At 34.4% G+C, this 21558-nt stretch overlaps 2 protein-coding genes across 2 annotated transcripts; one reads left to right on the forward strand and one right to left on the reverse strand.

Moving 5' to 3' along the window:
• Positions 1-4507: 4507 nt before the first annotated feature.
• Positions 4508-10193, reverse strand: LOC133705916 (SUPPRESSOR OF GAMMA RESPONSE 1-like). Its single transcript, XM_062131360.1, has 6 exons — positions 9916-10193; positions 7909-8047; positions 6452-6638; positions 5873-6372; positions 4897-5292; positions 4508-4785 (listed from the first exon to the last, which is right to left on the reverse strand). Exons 1-6 carry the CDS (start codon positions 9921-9923, stop codon positions 4729-4731), a joined length of 1287 nt encoding a protein of 428 aa, XP_061987344.1. The 5' UTR covers positions 9924-10193; the 3' UTR covers positions 4508-4728.
• Positions 10194-18721: 8528 nt separating this feature from the next.
• Positions 18722-20786, forward strand: LOC133704982 (leucoanthocyanidin reductase-like). Its single transcript, XM_062130064.1, has 5 exons — positions 18722-19099; positions 19204-19344; positions 19464-19701; positions 20069-20272; positions 20378-20786. The coding sequence occupies exons 1-5, from the start codon at positions 18896-18898 to the stop codon at positions 20647-20649; spliced, it is 1059 nt and encodes a 352-aa protein (XP_061986048.1). The 5' UTR covers positions 18722-18895; the 3' UTR covers positions 20650-20786.
• The last annotated feature ends 772 nt before the right edge of the window (positions 20787-21558 follow it).

Raw genomic sequence — 21558 nt, forward strand, 5'->3', positions numbered from 1 at the left:
GTTTTTTTATTAAAAAAAAATCAAGAAAAATTGAGACAAGGATACCACACCGTTCCCCGACATGTTGATATTGCTTCCTGTAGTTTGAGCTAGAAAAATGAGAGATACCAATGGGCTTATTAAATTACTGCCTCTGAAAAAGAAAGTCTTGATACCACGAAAGTCAAAACGACGTCGCATAACAGTGCCTCCACCACTGCACTGAAACCAAGAAATTGAGGACTAATGATTAGAGGTTTAATGCATGCAAATCTGGTTCTGATTTCATTTCCCATCACATAATTCCTAATATTTTTGGTCAATGACAAAGTTAAAATCTTGAAAGCACAAATTAAACTGAGTTTAATAGTTTAGATAACATATCACAGGGCACATCACTCCGTACATGAGTGCCCTACAGGGCCTACACGCCATTAAAGCAGTAAAAAAGCAGAAGTAAAAGACCGGATTTACTGCTGAAGATGGAGGTGCATAATCCAATTGAATGGAGACGGCTGCAGACGATAATGGTTTCTGACATCCACAAATATGGCAATAAGGTGAGACATATATATTGTCTGCGTACTGTTTGCAGAGGGGAGTTCAAATGTACAACTGTTGCAAGATGTTGATGATGGCAGTAATTTCCAACGCACGTGCCTTCCTTCCTTTCTGGTAAAGGGTGAATCAACTAACATAAATGCATCAACAAACATGTTTTCCGTTGTTTTCTGTAGTCACTGCCAGCTAGTAGTGGGATTTTTTTAAAAAAAATAGCATAGTTCTCCAAAAGTTTTGTGAAAATAGCAAACTTGAAAGAGTTTTTAAAAAATATTACAACTTGAACACAATCATGTTTTAAATTATTGTTTTTATCCATAATTATTATTTATAATAGCGGCCGTGTCTCAGAATATTTTTCTATACAACCGTTATTTAAAATAATCATTATTTAATGAATGTTTCAAAACATCTTCCATTTGCAAATTAATTAACCTCATCAAAAATCAACTAAATATTTTATAAATATCTAATGATTAAAAAATGAAATTGAAGATCCAATAGCCAAGAAAAAAAAGATAAGATAAGGTGATCTAATGTGGCAAGAGATATAAATATAGGAAGAACAAAAAAAAGAAGAATGGATCACTAGGGACACACCGAGATTTTGTTTTTGACATACCCAATACTGTGATCTTAACGACACAATTCTAATTATACCTTGAAAAAAAATCAAATGAGATCGTAATTAACCTTGAACAAAACCGTTAACAAGTTATGATCATGTTTAATGATTTTTTAATATGTGATTAGAATTTTTTTGTTAAAATCTTTTTAATGGTACTAAATATGTTGAAAATAGAACTTTAATGTATTTCTGAAGATTTATTTTTTATTGGGTTCTGAATTTTAAATTTTATTTTTTTATCATTAAATATTTTTTAATCTTATTTTTTAATCATTAAATATTTATAAAATCTTGAATTAATTTTTTATATATATGTTAATTTAAATGAAAAAACATGAATTTGTTTTAACAACGATAGCGGTCGGTTGTTTTTAACTACTATTCTCGTCGACTGTCGTTTTCGATCTATGTTATTTTTCTCAACTTTTCTATGGAAATGTGTTTAAATTCTAAAATACTCGTAGTAGTAGCTAGTGGGTCCGCAATGTCAGGTGAACAGAAGCTGAGTTTTGCAAACTTAATATTCTGCTGTCGGCCACATAAGAAGGTGCCACCTCTCACTCTGTCCTGTCTAAACAAATAGAGAAGGAGATGACCCGCAGGTGATTGTCAAAACAGCAGCTTTTATGAAGCCCACGTGCACCTCCTCATCTTAAACCCCACCATGTCTGATTCCTTTTCAATCAGCATTCAGCAAATTAAATAAAGAAAAAGAAGCTGAGCAAGGCCAAGGCCAGGACCAGGCACGGGGACCCCCGATTTTTCTCTGTTATCAATAATTCTTCGCTTGAATTTTGCCTCTGTGCGTGTGCCTGTGCGTGTGTAATGGGCCATCTCAAAATTAGGTTTTGAAATTTTTCAAACAAGGTCTCGAGGTGCTTCAACTCAGTTATGAAGTCCACATCGTGGATTTTGCAGGCAACTAAAGCTTGTTGGGGGTATTAAGCCATTTTTCGCCTCTTCGTTCTTTAATGGTTTATGCAGGTTAATTTTGTAAGACAGCAAATTAAGCATTCTCCAACTGTTCACATCATGTTGTTTTGAATGTCCATGCGCTTATGAAGTCATTTTTGTTCAGAAACAACATAATCAGAAGATAATCAATATGTAGTTTGACAGGCGAGGAAGAAGAAGCCTAGGCTTCTGGAAGGACTGGTTAAAATTAAAACATGCATGCATGGGCTATAATCTAATGCTATAATTTGCACAGTTCATTACCATTGACCGGTCAAACGTTTGTTTTTGGGCCAAATTGATTAATGGGCAAGTGGCGAGTCATTGCTTGCTGTGGCTTATGGTAAGCAGAATGCCTGTCGTCCACTCGTGGAGTTCTGTTAGTAGATGACAAGGGCTTTGCCGCCAAGTAGAGGATGAATGGTCCTCTACAAGGACAAAAGTAGTTGCTCATCAGACGACAGGCCATTTGAAATTCACTGACATGTTTCTTGCAAAGAGGTGACAACTGACAAGCAAATTTACAAGCAGGCAAGAAACTGTCAGCCCCACCAGCTGAGGCGTTTGACAGTAGACGACAGCTCGTTTAGAAAACAGGTGAACTATTTCTGTGTAATCATCTGAAAAACAAGGTTTCAGGCCTTGCTGCCTGGCTAATTACAGCAAGGATGGTTTGGTTTCTAAGTGAGATTATGCTTCTACTATCAGGTATTGGGGAATGACTATTAGTTATCAATCCGATTTGATCAACGTGGTCTCATAATTTTATTATATAAGAAAGACCTGATCATTTATTTAAGACTAAATGAAGAACATGCAGCATTTCGGTTCTAGCAGATACTGAGCACTTGGCTGGTCGGTAGTTGGGTCTGGTAATTAGAATCATTGTCTCTGTTAAGAATGTTTTTATACCAATCATTCGAAGGTTGAACAACTAAAACCCATGTTTTCCCAAAGGTGGAAAGGTCTTGGCAACTAAACGATCTCATTAATTGACTTAAGAGAGTCAGCCCATGATTAGTACACCAACTAGCATTTATCAAGGATTAGCTTCACTTTATCTAAATTATAGGAACCTGACTAACTGTTATATGATCCAAAACCTGATAGCTAGTATGCCCTTTAATGAGTATTAAGTGATTAGTGTCTTAATAAAATCATGTCGTTGATGGTTCTTACTACCTAAACATGAGAGATACTTGGAGTTCTGAACAACTTCATGATATCATCCTGTTGCTTCAATTTTGTAATGCGGTTGGAACCAAATGCATGAACATGCAAGGCACAGACATGGTCCTAGACGAAATAATTGGCATTCTTTTTTTGTTAGAGCCCAAACTGGCCAGGGTGTAGAGGTCCTATCTGTCTGTTTCTTTAATTGCATGATGGCACCAAAAGCGAGAGAAGCCCTAACCCAAGTATTGGACCCTGAGAACAACACCAATACCCAGCTTCTCTTGCTTTTTTCACGAGCAGGTTTGGCTTCGACACTGAAGGGGTGCCCTACTTAAAGCAGCTAGAACAGTTCCCTCACGACATGCTGCCAGCCAAAGCATTTACTATGATGGGTCTTATTCCAGCTTCCCCACAAGCAATCATGCTGCCCATGTACAAAACAACTGTGCCGGTTACGTCTGAACAGATGATAAGGTTTGACCCGGTGGTCTTTCTCAAGCCATTTTCAAGCCAGCCTTGTTCAATCTGGTAATGCTTTAACAAGTTTATGAATGTTTCGTGGTACTGCAACCTGTGTCACTCACTTTGACTCGTTAAATCCATCTCCTTTGTGTTTTCCTCGGTGTTGACATACAATGAAACCCTCCAATAATTTTATGTTCCACTCTATTCGACTGAGCTTCTTAAAAGCTCAAAACAGGTGGTCATTGACAAACTAACTTGCACAAAAATCCCATGTCCGGCTGCCCAACACCCATCCAATACCAGAAAAACTTTCGAGTTTTGAATCACTAGTCTTGATTGGACTTGGTAGACCAATTTCCCCTCAGACAATAGCTACTCTATATAATAGCACACGGGCCGCTACTAACTGCATACACCAAGAGATTCCAACCCCTCAGTGCAAGCTGGGTTTGTGGCCTTTCACTTTCTGAGTGACCTTTTAGTTCTATCCCAGGTTAATAGAAGCAACTAATCATGAACTTATGCAGCACTGACTTCGGCACCGTACTTTTAGAACGTGCAATGAGCCAAAACCACTATCTAGAATGAAACCCATGCAAAGTTCATCAATGGTGCATGTAGATTACCTTTTGATGGTTTAAGTTTCTGACATGTATTTGAATTCATTAGCATCAAGACTTGGAACTAGATTCGGTAACAGAAATGCTGAACTTTTACTCTAAAGTTCTTAAGAAGAGAGAAACGGACGATAACTTCGATCAATCCCATAGCAATGTGTAGTTAAAAATACAGCATAGGTTATAATAATAGTAACTTCGGCAACATGAACGACATTGAAGTTATCCAGCAAAATATTATAGTTTCAAAATGCATCCACGAGGAGTTAAAAGTAGAAGAGAAAAAAAAAGTCAAAACATAAAAATGATCCCCCTTCCACGATCAGGATTGAAATTGCACGACCATGTTTAGTCAGCCACCCTGCCTTCACCCCATGCCATAAAGCTATCTTGTGATCCAAATTCCTTCAAAATGCATTTAAGGACAGCATTAGCATTAACAAAAAATTCTGAAGCAATAACAAGATGTACTGTATAAGACAGAAGGCACAGAAAATGTTGGAGATGACAACATACAAGCTGGCTTAGTCTGAATTCTGGAGGTGTATCAAGTTCTATGTTTGCTGGATCAAGTTCCAGATTCTGGCACTCCTCTAGATCTTTCTTTAAGTGCTCTGGCCCCAAACGAGCATAATCAGAAAGACCAGATTTGCCACTCGCTCCAGTCCCATGACCACCCCTGCTTGGGGATTGGCTCTGAAGAAACTCATCGCACAAAGACAGCCCTTCCACAAGTTGTTGTGAATCCAACAGATGTTGTGACTCATTGTCCCACCATTTTGTCCCTTCCTCGGCACAGTTATCATTAACACCTGCCATTTGATCAACATGATTTTCCATCCCTGGTTGGTCATCGTAACAGGGGTTTTCATGTTGAAGATTTGCCTCTTCTAAATTTTCAACCCCGGGATGCTAAGGAGAAACCAGAAACCACGAGGGGCGCATGTCAGAATCTCCTTATCTCATAAGCAATTTAGTGTAAGGAAATTAAATCCATGTAGTTGCAAATAGCTTATAGAAAACCTTCCCAAGTCTATCAGTCACTGGACACCATATTTCTTTGAATACTGCTTCATGTCACAAATTTGAGGACACAATCTCATGAGTACAGAAATGGCAGGTTTTGTAATTTAATTCAACTTACTCTTTATTCAGGGAGTCAAGTCATGTATTTTTGCCTTTCTGAAATTTGTCCTTTTCCTATTTTTTTGGACATAATTAGTATCACAGAGGATGAGGAGGCTAAACAATCCAAAGGACAATCAACTGGCACAATTTAATCATGCAACTAACTTTATTACAGGCAAAATGCAGTCTTACAAAGAACAAGCACCCAAAATTTGAATTCCTTGAGACTGCATTTCTAAAGGATGAAAAACAAAATGCAGACTATAGAGGTTATGCTCCAAAATTTGACAAATTCGAGCTTTTTCATGGCAAAGAAACAAAAAATGATGCTCTTTAAGACACGATCAAAAGGAGAAAATTTTACCTCAGCATAGGGTTCTGTGCAAACATTAGTAGATTCCTTTCCCAGGTCAAAATCTTGGCATCGCCTTTCAGCACGAGGTGGGTCAGGAGTTACAGACTTGGGAGTGACTGGATCTACTTTTGCAACCACTGCATTAGCAATTTCAGATAAATCTTCTTCAGTTTTTTCTCCCTTGTTCACTGCTTGTTGCTGATAAAATACTTTGGAAACTACATACTCTCCATCCCTCTCATCCTCCCCTGTTCCCAGGTGATATTGATGCATCACCCAATTAGTTTTCTCAGCTTTACCTCCTCTGACAGTACTTGTGTAAAGAACCATAATCTTTTTACACCCTTTCTGAACCCCATCCAAGATCACTGGTTTGGTCCTGCCAGTCTTGTGCCAGCGGACATCACCAAAATCATCACCTTGAATCTTTCGACGCTTTCGAGTCCCAGTATTGTACGCTTTGATAGCTCTATGAAAGAAGTGGGATATACTGCCATCTTGCTTAACACCTAAAAAACTTAGATTGTGAGAGCTAAAACTAAAGACTTTAAGAATCAAAGTTGAAAATCAAGCTGACTCCATACCAACCTGGTAGATTCTTAGGATGGGTATAGCAGATTCCATCATCATTTTCAACAGTTGGAATGAACTCTTTAATAAAAGGATGAGGTTTTATGCCTCCATTGCCAGCTTTTGCAAGTAAATGCCAAATAATTTCTTGATCAGAAGGATCAAATTTCACCCCTCTGGGTAATCCAGGCCACTCTTGAACAACCTGTAGACATTCAGTTGTTCTAAAATTAACTTGGTGAAGCAAAGAAGGATCATTCTGGCTACTTGCCATAATAAATAGCACCAAGGAACAAATAGGGCAAAAAATGGAGAACAATAGACAGAGCATACAGATACATTCATACAAGAAACATCATGGATTCAGTTTAGCTTTACAAACCCAATCTGAGCCCCCTGTACTCTTCCATTCATTTAATCGCAGAATCACACAACCGTAAATCTTGAACCATGATCCACCTATTTCTCCCAATCTATTTATTCAGAAAACTTATTCTTTTCATGCCTGTATAAAAGTTAAAAGTCCCGTGAAAATTTAAACCCCGATGCATCATTAATAATTTACAATGATCATATTGCCATACATTGGTGCATGTTATTGCTTTTTTGGTGGATGGCTCCAGCTAATGGTGTTGCATTGATACCACTATGGAGAAGAAGAAAGTCCTTGTATCATTTCAAATTTATAATCCAATAACAAGGGCTATGCACCCCCCAAAAGCAATATCAATTTCTTGAGATTTAATGCTTTCATACACATGCACAAACATCAGAGAAACTTTAGTTCCTGAGTACACAGACACCAATAAATACATTTACTTTATAACATTGCAAAAAATTATATCCAAACACGTAAAATATGAATCAGATATAGCAGATCAGTTTGGCTTCTGTAATCATAACAGGGAAAAGGTTGAAAAATATCAGTTATGAGGGAAGAATAACAGTAAGCAATTTTTCTTTGAGAATTTCAAACGTTTACCTCTCCCACTTTATTCATATGTTTTACTTATGATCAAATAAAATACAAGCTGACACCTAAAATAGGAGAATGTCAAGTCCCTCTACAATAAACATGTAAGTGTCAAACAACTTCATTGAGACAACCAAACTTAAAAATCATTACAGAAGGATCACAATAGATAATAAATTAGAATATTGATGGGTACTGCATGATATATTGTGTCTGCATGTAAAGAAAATAATGTCTTCAGCTACATTTAGTTATAGAGATACATGACTTAAAAGATATTAGAAGAAATGAATTCTTGAGATCCTCAAGAATTTCATAAAACTTAAAAATGTTTCCACATGTAGCATGTGCCATATTAGAGACCAACTTTGCATAAACTTTCAGTATATATTTCACCTTATTAGAATCAATATCCAAAAAAAAAGACATGCTTTTAATGATAAAATTCAATACATTATCATTAGAGAACCATTATGAGGTTTGAGAGAGGTTAGGAACATACATCACTGTTGTCAATAACATGGTGGCAATTTGGACAAGTTTTACAAGGATCACTCTTCCATGCAACTCTTTCATGATTACTTGCGCTAGAAGCACTCTTGATTTTTGTTGCGAATCTATTACCATCCACCAGCCATGGCCTGGATACATTTAAAGAAAAGGAATCAAAACCATGATCTGGGGCTACGACACTGACTAATCTTAACTGCAACTAGAGTTAGAACACAAGTACTGAAACAATCTCAGAAACAGACAAAATTGAAAAGAAAAAACAAGACTTAGGGCCTCAAAAATACATGTCAGTAGGGGCGTTCAAAAAAACCGACCAACCGATTAAACTGAAAAAACTGAACCGATAGAAAAAACCGAATAAACTGATTAAAAAATAAAAAAAATACCCGGTCCGGTTCAGTTCCGGTTTAAAAAAGCTTAAACCGATTGAACCGGACCAAACCGGACCGGTTTAAAAAAACCTATATAAAGAACCATCCCTAACCCTAAATCACTTTCCCCCTTTTCAGCCGCCACCCCCCCTCTCCCTTTCCAACCTCCCCTTCCCCTTCCCCTTCCCCTTCCTAGCCCCCATGTGGAAGACTTTGATTGCTGGTTGCTTTTCTTGAATTTCTAAGTGGTTGCTGTGATTAATAGCTCAAATTGATATTTGACATCAAATTTTTCTTTGATTTAGCTCAGTGATGAAGATTAGCTTTATCCAAATACCACGGTCTGGTTTTTCTGGTTTTTAATGCTAAAAAACCGACCTGAACCGAACAAAACCGGTTCGGTTTGAACCGGTTCTCGGTTGGGTCCGGGTAATATTAATAAGGAATACTATTTTCCGGTTCAGTTGAATTTTTGGGTTAAAACCGGACTGTGAACACCCCTAAATGTCAGTTAGGACCGGTACCCCTGTGCAGTCAGATGATGCAGAAACATGTACTGAAATATGTCATAGTGAATCACATTTTAACACACCTCCCATTGATAACTAAATGACTAATAACAAGTCACAAACTTAAAAAGAATGTGATATCTACAATCTTATCACAACCTACTTTAAATGTATTAAGTTCCCTAAACGAAAACTAAAATGGTGTGAATACGGGAACACGGTTTGAAATCTACAAAACTACATGGCTGTACTAACCGCATGGAAATGTTTGTTTGAAGAATAAAAGAGCCATGAATTTTTATCTCCATGGATCTAATCAACACTCTATAAAATCCATGTTTCAAGGACATAGGATTAAAATCAAAGCTATCACAACCATGAGTTCTTCATCTTATAAAATAACATCAAATATCTGTGTTGAAAATCGCTCTTAATGACCCAAGCAATTTGCCATACCACGTGCTTTAACAGCATCAAGATGAATATATCAAGAAAATTGCTATGGTGACATCATCAGGTCACCATTTGTGCATGTAATGCCACAAGTACACTTTCTGCCTAAAAATTAAGGAATTATGGTTACAGAATAAAAAAATTCCTCTTCCCGACTTCATTTTTAACAAAAAAATTAATGAAATTTCCATAACCCCACCATCAATGGACAACAACAAACATACAATAATAATCACAATTAACTAAAAGCATAATCATTATATACACTACCATTTACAATTAAATTGCATTCACCCACAATGCAAACACGGATAAGAACCAACAGTAAAAAAAAAAAACTTTCCTTTTGAACCTCTATATCAAATTAAACTGATTACCAAGTTGAGATTACCTCAATAAGCTGTAATATTCAGTATCACCTCCCAAAAACTTCAACTTAGAAACAAAGCAACCAAATTGACATCACACCACACACAAAGACCTATATTAAGAAGAACCCAGATGATCTTTTATACCAAACAACCGATCGACATAAAAAGTCACTGCAAAACTTCCATTAACCCATAACTATTTAAAACCAGCCCAAGTTAGAAACAGGTAGTAATACAAGAATATGCATCTACAATGTGATTCTTGAATTTAAAAAGGGAAAAAGGAACTTACCCAGCCATGAGAAAGTAGTAAAAGATTGATCAAAGAATCAAAAGAGATTCAGAACCATAAAGGGATGGTCTTTCTCTGTTCTGCTTCGCTTCTCTCTCTCTGAAAGAAAAGGAGGTTATTTGGAGGTACTGTTTCTTACCATTTTTAATGCGCCCCCCCCCCCTAAATTGGGTGGTTTGGTCATTTTAATGATAAATTGGTGTCGTTTGAAATTTGAAACCGTGTTTTCTTACTGTTGTGTTATGTCCGCTGTTAGTGAAGAGGAGGGAAGTCGTAATGGAATCATTACTTCCTGGGAAGTGGGGCTGACTGCTGGTTGCTGCAGCAAAGCTGTACGTACGCTTACTCATACATTTACCAGTTTACCTGCACTTTAACTATCATTTTTAGCAAGTCATTTAAAATTTTATTTATTCGAATGCAAGTTAAATAACTTCCAACTAATTCCGAACTATTGCCATTAAGAAGGAGGTTTGGAAAGAATATTTGCGATCGTGGTTGATCGTGATTTTAAAAAAAATTGACTTTTTTAGTTTTATATTATTATTTTTATATATATTTTTAAATTATTTTGATATAACATATTAAAAACAAATTAAAAATATTAAAATATATATCATTATAATTTATGTTCAAGCAAAAACAATTTAAAAAACAATACTTACCATACTATACACATAGCAGTGTTTGTTTTTATGATGTCACTGTATTTTTGAAAAAAAAATTAAATTAAATTTTTTGTGTTTTTTATTGTTTTAATGTATTTAGGTCAAAAATAAATTTTTTAAAAAATATATATTATTTTAATATATTTCTAAATAAAAAATATTTTAAAAAACAATTACTTATATAATATTAAAATATTATCTTTCAGCAACAGTTGTGAGGATCCAGAGACAAGGTAGACCGAGGAAAAGATTACCATACAAATGGCTCCTCTTAAATGTATGCTCTTCGTTCTATATGTTTTTATTTAGTGCTCATTAACCAGTGTGTAGTCTGGTAATAGTTTTTTTTTATAGTGTATTTTATTTAAAAATATATTAAAATAATTATTTTTTATTTTTTAAAATTTATTTTTAATATTAGCATATCAAAACAATTTAAAAATAAAAAAAATGTAATTTAAAATTAAAAAAAATCATTTTTTTAGAATAAACATGGCCACATCACGAAAACAAACACAACCGAGGACAACGATTTTTGATGCACTAAAACGCTATACAGTTATAGTGTGAAATATGTATGGTCTACGTATCAGTATGTATAAAATAGGAGTTTCTGTACGGTTTTCCTGTATGAGATCGTATACATGGTCTCAATAAATCAGGAATGTTTGCACTTCCTACACCTTCCGTGTATGTATATTTTCCATTTTTAAGAAGTTTTAACATTCCTTGTCGTCATCAAATACGTACCACGCTGGCTAGTTCATTTATATAAATACTTTGTTAAAATCTATAATAATGTCTTTTATACATAGAAACGTCTCTAAATTATGTTTTCACGATGCCCAGTTACGTATAATTAAGAGAATGCATGGAATAGTAAATAAATGATAATGGTCCAACGATGGCATGGATAAGCTGATCATCGTTTTAAAAATCCGAAAACATAGCAGTAAAATAACAGACACAATTAATATCATTTTTAAATAATAAAAAATTCAGACACTTGAGCATTCCTGTAAAAGAAAATACATTAACAATTCAAGTAGTATTTAAAAATAATAAGATCTTCGTAGCAAGATTTTCACTTGTCAGGTACAATGTGTTACAGTCACGCTCGAATTCCAAAGTTCCCTTAATTTCTATGCATTGTCTGTAGATTGATATATTTCCTAATAATAAATTATTGTTATATAGTAGCACTCGGTAAAATATTCTTAATTGTTGAGACTTCAGGATTTATTTAATTGAAATATATGCGGTCAAAAGTAAGAAAGTTGTCTTCTGGGTCATGGAAATCAAACCACAATCACTGCGTGACTTAAAGTTGTATAAAATAAAGTAGGTTTTGTAGACATTGACTATGAAGATACATTTAATATATATATATATATATATATATATATATATATATATATATATATATATCAGACTGGATCGGACACTATGACCGAAATTGAACTAAACTAGATAAATACATGCGCATGTCTTTTGTTACCCCCTGGGTTAAAAAAAAATCAAATAAATTCCTGCATGTCCCTAAATTCATTTTAATAAAATTGGTCAAATCCTAGTCTAAAAAGAATAAAAATAAATGAGTGCTGGATAGATAAATAATATGAAAAACTATAAAATTCTCTTCCTCTTTTTTTCGTTAATGATTTTATTCAACCCTTTATGACGGAACAAGGATCTTGCACGTCTCACGACTTGTTCTCGAGGTGCACACCAGGCATCTCATGCAGCTTGAGAGAACATTATAAAAGCCTTGGATCCATGATGAAAAACAAGGCCCAATAAAATATATTTTTATTATCCGATCATCGCCAATCGAGTTTGCTGCATGAAAGAGAAAAGTTGTTCGTTTTTATTGGACAGGCTTGCTTTCCCTCGTGTGATTTTTTTTCGAATATTCTTGGACAATATAAAGATCAATCATTGCCGTGTGCAAAATATACAGTAAATACCTCACAGCTTTGTCTGTTCGGAAATAAGGTTCCACTTGAAGTATAACCTGCATTTTATACTGAAAAACATTATTCTAAAAATTTCACTACCAAAACTGAGATTGCACCACAGGTGCGACCTATAAAAATAAGTTAGGGATGGTCAAGTGGTTTGTTAAGGGGTTTGCTCCCTCTTAGGTCTCAGGTTCAAACCCTGTGGCTGCTCATATGATAGCTACTGGAGGCTTACATGGTCATTAACTTCAGGGCCCGTGGGATTAGTCGAGGTGCGCGCAAGCTGGCCAGGACACCCACGATAATAAAAAAAAAAAAAAAAAATTAGGGATGGTCAATTTCAATTCAATTTAGTTTTTATAAAAAAAATATTTAAATTAAATTTTTTTTAAAAAAACACTAGAATAAAATGATAACCGGTTTTGATTTGGTTTGGTTTTTTAAAACAAAAACCAGTTCAAACTGGTTGGATCGGTTTTTTCCGGTTAGGCTGGAGTTTTTTTCGGTTTTTTCGGTTTGGGTTTGGTTCGATTTTTTCGGTTTCAGAATTATAAAACTAAAACCAAACCAAACTAGTTGATTTTTTTATAATTCTAATTAGTTTGATCGGTTTTTTCACAATTTGATTTTTCTGATTAATTTTTTAAAATTTTCTTAATTTAATTAATTTTTTTATTTTTTTTCACCGGTAAAACAAAACAAGTGGGACAATTGCTTCACAGGTGATGGTACGGGAAAAGAGAAGCAAACTCGAGTGCATTCAGTGCTCCATCAATGCTTGATGGAAGCTTCTTCATCGTTTAATGCTTAAAATTTATGTGCACATTTCTAGCAATGAGAGAGAAAACATTTTATTGATGAAAGCTCCATCAATAAAATTTATGTGCACATTCCTAAATAAATAAATAAAAAAAGGCAATGTGCAAAGCAACGAGAGAGAGAAAAAACATGTATTGGAGCTCTCTAGCATTCTTATAATATTCACTACAACTCTTTTAACAAACACTAATCAGTCGTCTTATTTTGCACAAGAGCTTGATAAGAAGCAACAAATTCAGATTCTAGAACTATTAAACTCCTTTTATATATTATAATTTTGTTTAGTATTACATTCAACCGTGTTTTTGAAGATTTTTATGTTTTTAGTATCAAGTTAATTTTTTTTTTGTTTATTAATCTTTTTTATATGCTAATATTAAAAAAATAAAATAAAATATTATTTTAATATATTTTAAAGTAAAGAATATTTTGAAAATCAACATCACTATACTCCTAAAAACATTTACGGTTTAAATGCTTAGAACATGCTTTTTTTTTATTTGATGTTGTTTTATTTTTACATGGCCAAAATTATTTTATCCATTACCTTGTTAAGAGTAATTATATAATAAACTAATTATAATTTTTTATTACTATTATGGAAAGAACTAGAATATAATTTATATAAAATATAAAAATAAACTTTTCAACACAAGGAATAAGTTGCCTCTACCATGAACATGGAATATTTAAATATATTAACTGCCTCTACTGCCGATGTAGTTGAATGAGGTCATGTGAAGACAAGTACTTGACCCGTATTTTTTTTATTTTGTTTAGATCATTTTTTTCATCTCTGTGAACTAAAAACCATAAAATAGAATTGAAACTTCAAATCTATTTTATGGTTTTTCACGGATAAAAAATCACAGATCATGCTAAGAAATGAATTTGCAATTCCATTAAATAAATAAAAAACGGATGGAGTTGTGTTGGAAGAATTCCTTTCTCGTCATTCAAATTAAACCCAGCAAGATTTTATTCATCTATAGTTTAGTCCAATCCCAATCAACACCTATCGTGGAAATCGGCCATCCATGGTGACTAGTCGTTGAGCTTCAAATCAAAGTAATGGCCATGGATACGAGCCAATGGCGTGAGCTATGTGATTTTTTTAAAACTAATTATTAGCCTTTAACAGTAGTTTGATGTGCCCTTCAGAGACCAAATTCAAGACTCTGACGGGGGGCAGGTAGTAGGTGGCCATACGATTTTATTATCTAGCAGCACTTAATTCGTTTTGTTTATTTTTGTATTTTAAAAAAATTTAACTTTTATTTTATTTTTTATTTTAAATTAATATTTTTTAATATTTTCATGTTATTATAATATACTAATATCAAAAATAATTTTTTAAAAATAAAAATATATTATTTAATATATATCTAAATAAAACATATTTTAAAAAGTAACCAGATCTACACACCAAACAGACTCCTCGAACTCCTAACCAAGTAGCTGGCTTCTTTTGACAGCTTAGCCTAATAAAAAGGATCTTATCAATTTCGTATACTCCAACGAATCAATTTCGTATCACCAACGATTTTATGATTGGAACGCGTAGCTGATCTAATCCTCACCAACCATCTTCGCTCCCTGTATGTGGTGGTCCGTAAATAAAGGTCCGGGTAGACATCTGTAAGGAGATTCGATCTTAATCAGTTGATTACACTTTAATTCTTTGCGATTTCTAGAATCCTAGCACGCGTTCTAAAATTTAAGATATTTAAAAATAATATTAATATATTAGTTAATTGACTGACTTTAGTTTTAATAATTTAATTCATTCCATGTAGTTAATAAATATATCTACTGACTTGATATTAAAAGTCTAGAGTGCTAATAGCTGATAGCAAATAATATCTAGTTAGTCGGGTAATCGGTAATTGGTATCTTTAAAAAATCTTATTTGATAAATATGGAACTCTTCGGTGATAAAATTAGTAATTTTATAAAAAAAAATGCAATAATATTCTAGAAATAAGTGTTCTGAAAATATATATGCGGTTAAGAATGAAGAGGTTTTGAAACTTTGTTCTAAATGATTCATAGTGTATTTATAACTCATAAATCTTTTTAAAAAAAAATTAGAGATGAGGGGTTAGAGTGTAATTTTATCATTCTGGTATTTTTGAGTTGTATTCTACTTAAAATAATATGTATTTGATTAATTAAAATACCGAGGAACTTGCACGGGATCTTAAAAAAATTCATGAGGAGTGTTGGGCTTGAGCCAATTAGAAATAAAAAATGAATCCGGAAACGCTATTCAGACCCAGACATATTGGGTCAAGGTACGCTCTTGAGCATGTTAGACTAGGTCGTGAAAGCCCGAGCCTATAGGGGTTGCTGGGGTGCACGCCCGGCACCAAAAATGCTGGGCATGTTATGCCCACATTAGATATGACAACACGACCAACAGGGTGCACGCCCAACCTAGAAGCTCGAGCTCATGCTCTTTAGAGAGTTGGGCTCGAGCTACTATACTCGATCCCATTTCTTTTGGTTTCTTTGATGTACTTTGGACTTGCAATAGTAAACCCGAGCCCGAGAGATATTCTTGTGGAACCTATTTCATGAGGGATTTTTGGGATTAATTTTATTTATATCCATCACTTATTAATCAAAAATTATTTTCATTGTGGTTGGTGCGAGGACAATGATAAACCAAGACTTGTATTTTTGTTTTACCTTTTGTTTTCAATGAAATCCGTGGGCTTTAAACTATGTAATAATAGATGGTCGAGCATCTATGATCTCTAATTTTTTTTAACGTTTCAATACCAAAACAGTGTTTATTATTATTATTATTATTATGATAATAAATATTTTAATTTTTTTTATTTAAAAATATATTAAAATAATATATATATATTTAAAAAATTATTTATAATCTTAGTACATCAAAATAATTTAAAATAAAAAAATGATTTTATACGAAAACACGATGTCGGTGAATAGCCAAACATGGTCCAGGAAGGACCGGATCTACCCCACCAAAGTTTTGGTATGCTCTAAATAACAGCGAGGGTAAACACTACAATAATTAATTTTAAAATGAATGTACAATTTGAACCATGCATAGTTTACATTATATTTGACTAAATCATGTCTAGAAACGAAGATTATGAAATGAAATCCATATTGTTTGAAAAATAAGGAAAAGAGCAAGACAATAATGAGAAATTGTAAGGCAATAAATGGAAACACCCACCAAACTAACAAGGACAGTCTCTTCGAAACACACTTGGAGGTTCAATGTTCCCTATAGTTTTAACTTTTGTCTCAAAGTAATTTACTCGTGCGCTTAATTTCCTGTTTCCAACCAAATCGTCTCTCTCTTCATCATGTTCTTTCAACACCATTTCTAACATTTTCGTGTGAGATTCCAGCATATCTCTTAACTAGATTCAAAACTCAAAACGTCTCATTGGTTCCAATTGAAACCTCATCCAACTTTCATCCACGTTTTCCCCCTGGTGAGAATAGAACTTATTTCCCCAAGTAGAAAATGTCAAATCTCAATGAGTAGTTGAAATGGTGCGCCACGAGGAGAACTACTTTTGGGCGGGTATTTCAATTTTCTTATTTATTTCTTGCCAAGAAATCCCTTTAAAGAAACGAAGGAAGAAAAGACTTCAAAGGAAGTCGAGGAAAAATTGAAATCTCAATCATTAAAATTAAGAAATCAGTTCGTGTTTCGAGAAAAAGAAAAGAAAAGAAAAGAAAGAAACGTAGAAACCTAACGATGATAAGTTGAGGCCATCTGTGATCTGACAGAAGCAAATGTCATAGATGCTCTCATCCAACCATCAAAATTGTTTTTTTTTTAAATAAAAAAATGGGTATTTAGTAGGAGTTGAGATAATTAACCAGGTTCATATCATTTTATATTTTGTCACGCTGGTATCTGATAATTGATTTCAAAGAAGTTTACTGAAGATAAACGAAAGGGAAGCAACGGACGCTAAAGATAACGAGATAATTTCATTTTTGGTATGGATTATGACGATCTAAGGGATGTTTAGATACCAAGGCCGATCGGACTGCGTTAGCCGATCAACAACTGCAGTGTATTACGAGACTGTTTGTTTACAAGGGGCAATATGTTTGGTAATAAAAAAAATTACATTTATTGTTCTGGCCCCACTGTTTACTGTGTTTGCAACACAGGGTAAAAAGAAGCAGCTCTTCCATGCTTCTGTGGAGAGTGTTTCCAGTTCACTCAAGTGAATAGACGAGGGTGGCTCTACTATTTACGTGAATAATGAAGTTATTTTTTATTGTTTTGGTTAGATAGGTTCAGTTTAAAACTAAATGTATTGAACTGAGTTTGATCTAGTAAAATAAAATAAAATAAAAAATTTTATTTTTTATTTTTAATTGTATTTTATTCAAAAAATTAGTGTTTAACATTATTTAATGACACTACATAAATTAGACGGATATCGTTTAATGACATAGTATTTGCAGAATTTGATCGTAATTCCAATTTTATTTCTGATGATATTTTACCTGATGTTGTTGCACGCTTAAGAAACCAATAAAATTATAGTCCTTGTCGGATGTATATCATGCGTGATGGAATTGTAGATAGGTTAATGGAACAATAAAAAATATTTTATATAAAATATTATTTATTTCATGGTGTAATAGCAGTAGTTAAATCTATAATATTTAAATTAAAAACCATCAACAGTAATATATATTTTTTAAAATTATTTTACAACCTCAATTTGAAAAGCATTCTTAACTAAATACATTAAACTATATTTTTTTATTCAACTTTAATTTTAACCACAGTTTTAATCAAACATATATAAATACTAAATCAACCCAACTAAAAATACTTTTTTTTAAATCCCAACCATAAAAACTATAACAATAACAAACACAATGCCTTACAGCCCGAGTCACCAGGTGCTAGATCAACACATAAAAAACACTCTTGGAAGGACGCCAGTCAATGATTGCAAACCCATTAATTACTTAAAATTTAATCAAAACTCGATAAAAAAAAAAGAGAGCTTACAATTTGGTCATGTAACGTCTGATTCTGTCTAAACTAGGCTGTCATTGATCCATGGAAGAACCAGGAGACTTTGGGGTTGGAGTCCTCCTGCACGAGTTTAGCTACCCGTCAGTGTTAAGAAGAGAGCTAGGTGACGAAGCTAAGAGTCAACCATGCTTCAAGAGCACTAATGGGCTTGATCTGGTGAGATGCGTATCACTTCATTATTAAGATAATAAAAAGTTAGGCCAGTTTGGACTGTTGAAGGGCAGCTGAATCAAAACTGCTAGGACCGTCATTAATTAATTAATATTCCCGTAACATTCCCTATATAAATGTATCGTAGTAACTGCACGATTACATCTCAAAATTGCCAATCCTTTTCTTCTTCTCAGAAACTGTGGCAATTTCTTTCTTTATTGTTTACACACAAGTCCATTAATTTTAAGCCCTCCTCTTCTATGTTTATTAATTAAATCCGGACAACAGAAAAGCTAGAAACTATTTATATAGTTGCAAGCATGACTGTTTCAGCTTCTATCCCCACAGCGAAGAGTCGAGTACTCATAGCCGGAGCAACTGGTTTTATCGGTCAATTCGTGGCCAGAGCTAGCCTAGACGCCGGTCGACCAACCTATGTTCTTGTCCGCCCTGGCCTTGCTGGCTGCCCTTCCAAGTCCAGAGTTCTCAAATCTCTTCACGACAAAGGAGCCATGATTTTACATGTATGTCTCATAAGATTACTACATTGTGAAATGTTACATTTTCTATAATCATTCAACTCCCCCCTCTAATTATTTCGGGTGTGTGTTCTTTCGATCATATATAGGGGTTGATTAGTGACAGGGAAAACATGGAGAAAATACTTAAAGATCACGAGATTGACGTTGTAATATCAGCAGTTGGGGGTGCAAATGTATTAGACCAAGTTGCCCTGGTAGAGGCTATCAAAGCTGTTGGAACCGTTAAGGTAGTAATAATATTTAAGTTTGTTAAGATTCTCATTTTATATGTATAGAAATAATTTCGAGTGAGGAAAATATAAGAAATCAAATTCATTAACGAAGTGGGTGTTTATTTATGTTGCAGAGATTTTTGCCATCAGAGTTTGGGCATGATGTAGTGAGGGCTGATCCTGTAGAGCCAGGGCTGCAGATGTACAAAGACAAGCGTGTAATCAGACGGCTGATTGAGGAGTATAGGATACCCTACAACTATATTTGTTGCAACTCAATTGCTTCTTGGCCTTACTACGATAACAAGCACCCTGCTGACGTTCTGCCTCCTTTGGATCACTTCAAAATATACGGTGATGGCACCGTTAAGGGTACGCCACTCCTGTCTGCAACACCTTTTTTCTTCTTCCTCCTCCTCCTCTCCCGGCTAAACAGAGTGTTTGTAATATAGGTAGATGTCATTTTTTTAAAATGCTTTCTACTTGGAAATATATCCACCTATCAACTATATTAAACCTCAAGTTTTTTTTTTAGAACAAGCCTTGAGGGTTGGAATGGGAGCAAAGGCATAATATTAATGTTTTTTTTTTCTTTTTTTCGTAATGATATAATTTGAAAAAGGGTTTATAATGGGGAAAAATATAATAACAATTGAAATGAATTTCATGAAAGAAAAAAAATATAGGGGACTTGTGCTCAGTAATGAAATGGCCCTGATCTCTATCATGATCCATGCAGCTTACTTTGTTGCTGGCACTGACATCGGGAAATTTACAATGAAAATTGTGGATGATGTGAGAGCTATCAACAAATCAGTTCATTTTCGACCATCCAGCAATTTCTATAACATGAATGAGCTTGCATCACTGTGGGAAAAGAAAATCGGAAGAACCCTCCCTAGAGTTACAGTCACTGAAGAAGACCTACTTGCTATTGCTGCAGGTCTTCCTTCTAATTCTGGTTTCTCTCTATGACATATTAATTTTTAGTTTTAAAACATATAAAACATTGCAAGTTATTTTTGTTTTTGTTTTCCCCGTTCGACAGAGAATAACATCCCAGAAAGCATAGTTGCATCATTCACACATGATATATTCATCAAGGGTTGTCAGTCTAATTTTTCAATCAATGGCCCTGATGATGTGGAAGTTGGCACTCTATATCCCGATGAAGCTTTTCGTACCTTGGATGAATGTTTCGATGATTTTGCTCTCGAGTTGAAGGACAATAATAAGGATCTAGGCAGTAACGGAAATGCTACTCCAAATCATGTGGTCGAGTCACTGGCTCTATCAGCACCCTGTGCTTTGTTGGTGTGACAAAAAATAATCATGGCCTCTCTTTTTCTTGGACGACAAGTGCTTGAATAATGTTGCCAGGCAACACCATTTGCTTGTACGATTTACTCGGATTCCCATGATTTGTTGAAACAGTAATGGATTTTTATTTATATTCATTTTGCAGTGAATTTGCCATTGAAAGATGCCTGCATTACCATGCTCTGTGATTTTCCTGTCATTTGGTAGCAGCAACTGTAAAACCCGATTCCAGTATTGAAAAAGAACTTGGATTATCGAGTCAATTAATCATGCTTTTCTAGCCCATGAGTTGATGATTAGGGCCTGACTCAAACCTGCAGGCAAAAATCGGATTATTAGGAGAAATTAGAAGACAGAAAAACCCAAACCAAATTAGTCCCGATAAGAATAAAGGAAAACTCCAAGGACTTTTAAGAAAATACAAATAATATTGCCTCCCTCTCCCTAGACAAAGAAAACCAGGGACCTATGAGTTCCTCATAAACAAAGAAACCCGTTGCCTATGGGTTTTAAATCCGTATGTGAAGTCATGCAAGAATGCCAAGACTCTCGAAATCCATTGGTGTCAGCAATTTCTCTTGCAAAAAGCTTTCAAACATCCATGCCTTTGCAGAGATCCCTCTGGCAGTGAATCAAGTAAGTTTGCAATCGAACTTTTGGGTTTATAAATAACCAATTCTCTTCCGTTGAAGTTTCAGGAAATGAAATATGCACAGAAAGTGAAAATATTGGGAACTAATTGAAAGGTAGAGGTCAACCCATTATTGCAAAAAAATAAAAAATAAAAACAAAAACCTAGGGCACTCTGCGAGGCCAATGGAGTCCTCCTGACAGCTTATGCTCCTTTGAGGAAGCAACAGAGTTATGGAGAATGGAGACCTACTGAAAGGGATTGCAACTGCTAAAGGA

This window comes from Populus nigra, chromosome 10, assembly GCF_951802175.1.
Source record: "Populus nigra chromosome 10, ddPopNigr1.1, whole genome shotgun sequence".
Taxonomy (NCBI): Eukaryota; Viridiplantae; Streptophyta; class Magnoliopsida; order Malpighiales; family Salicaceae; genus Populus; species Populus nigra.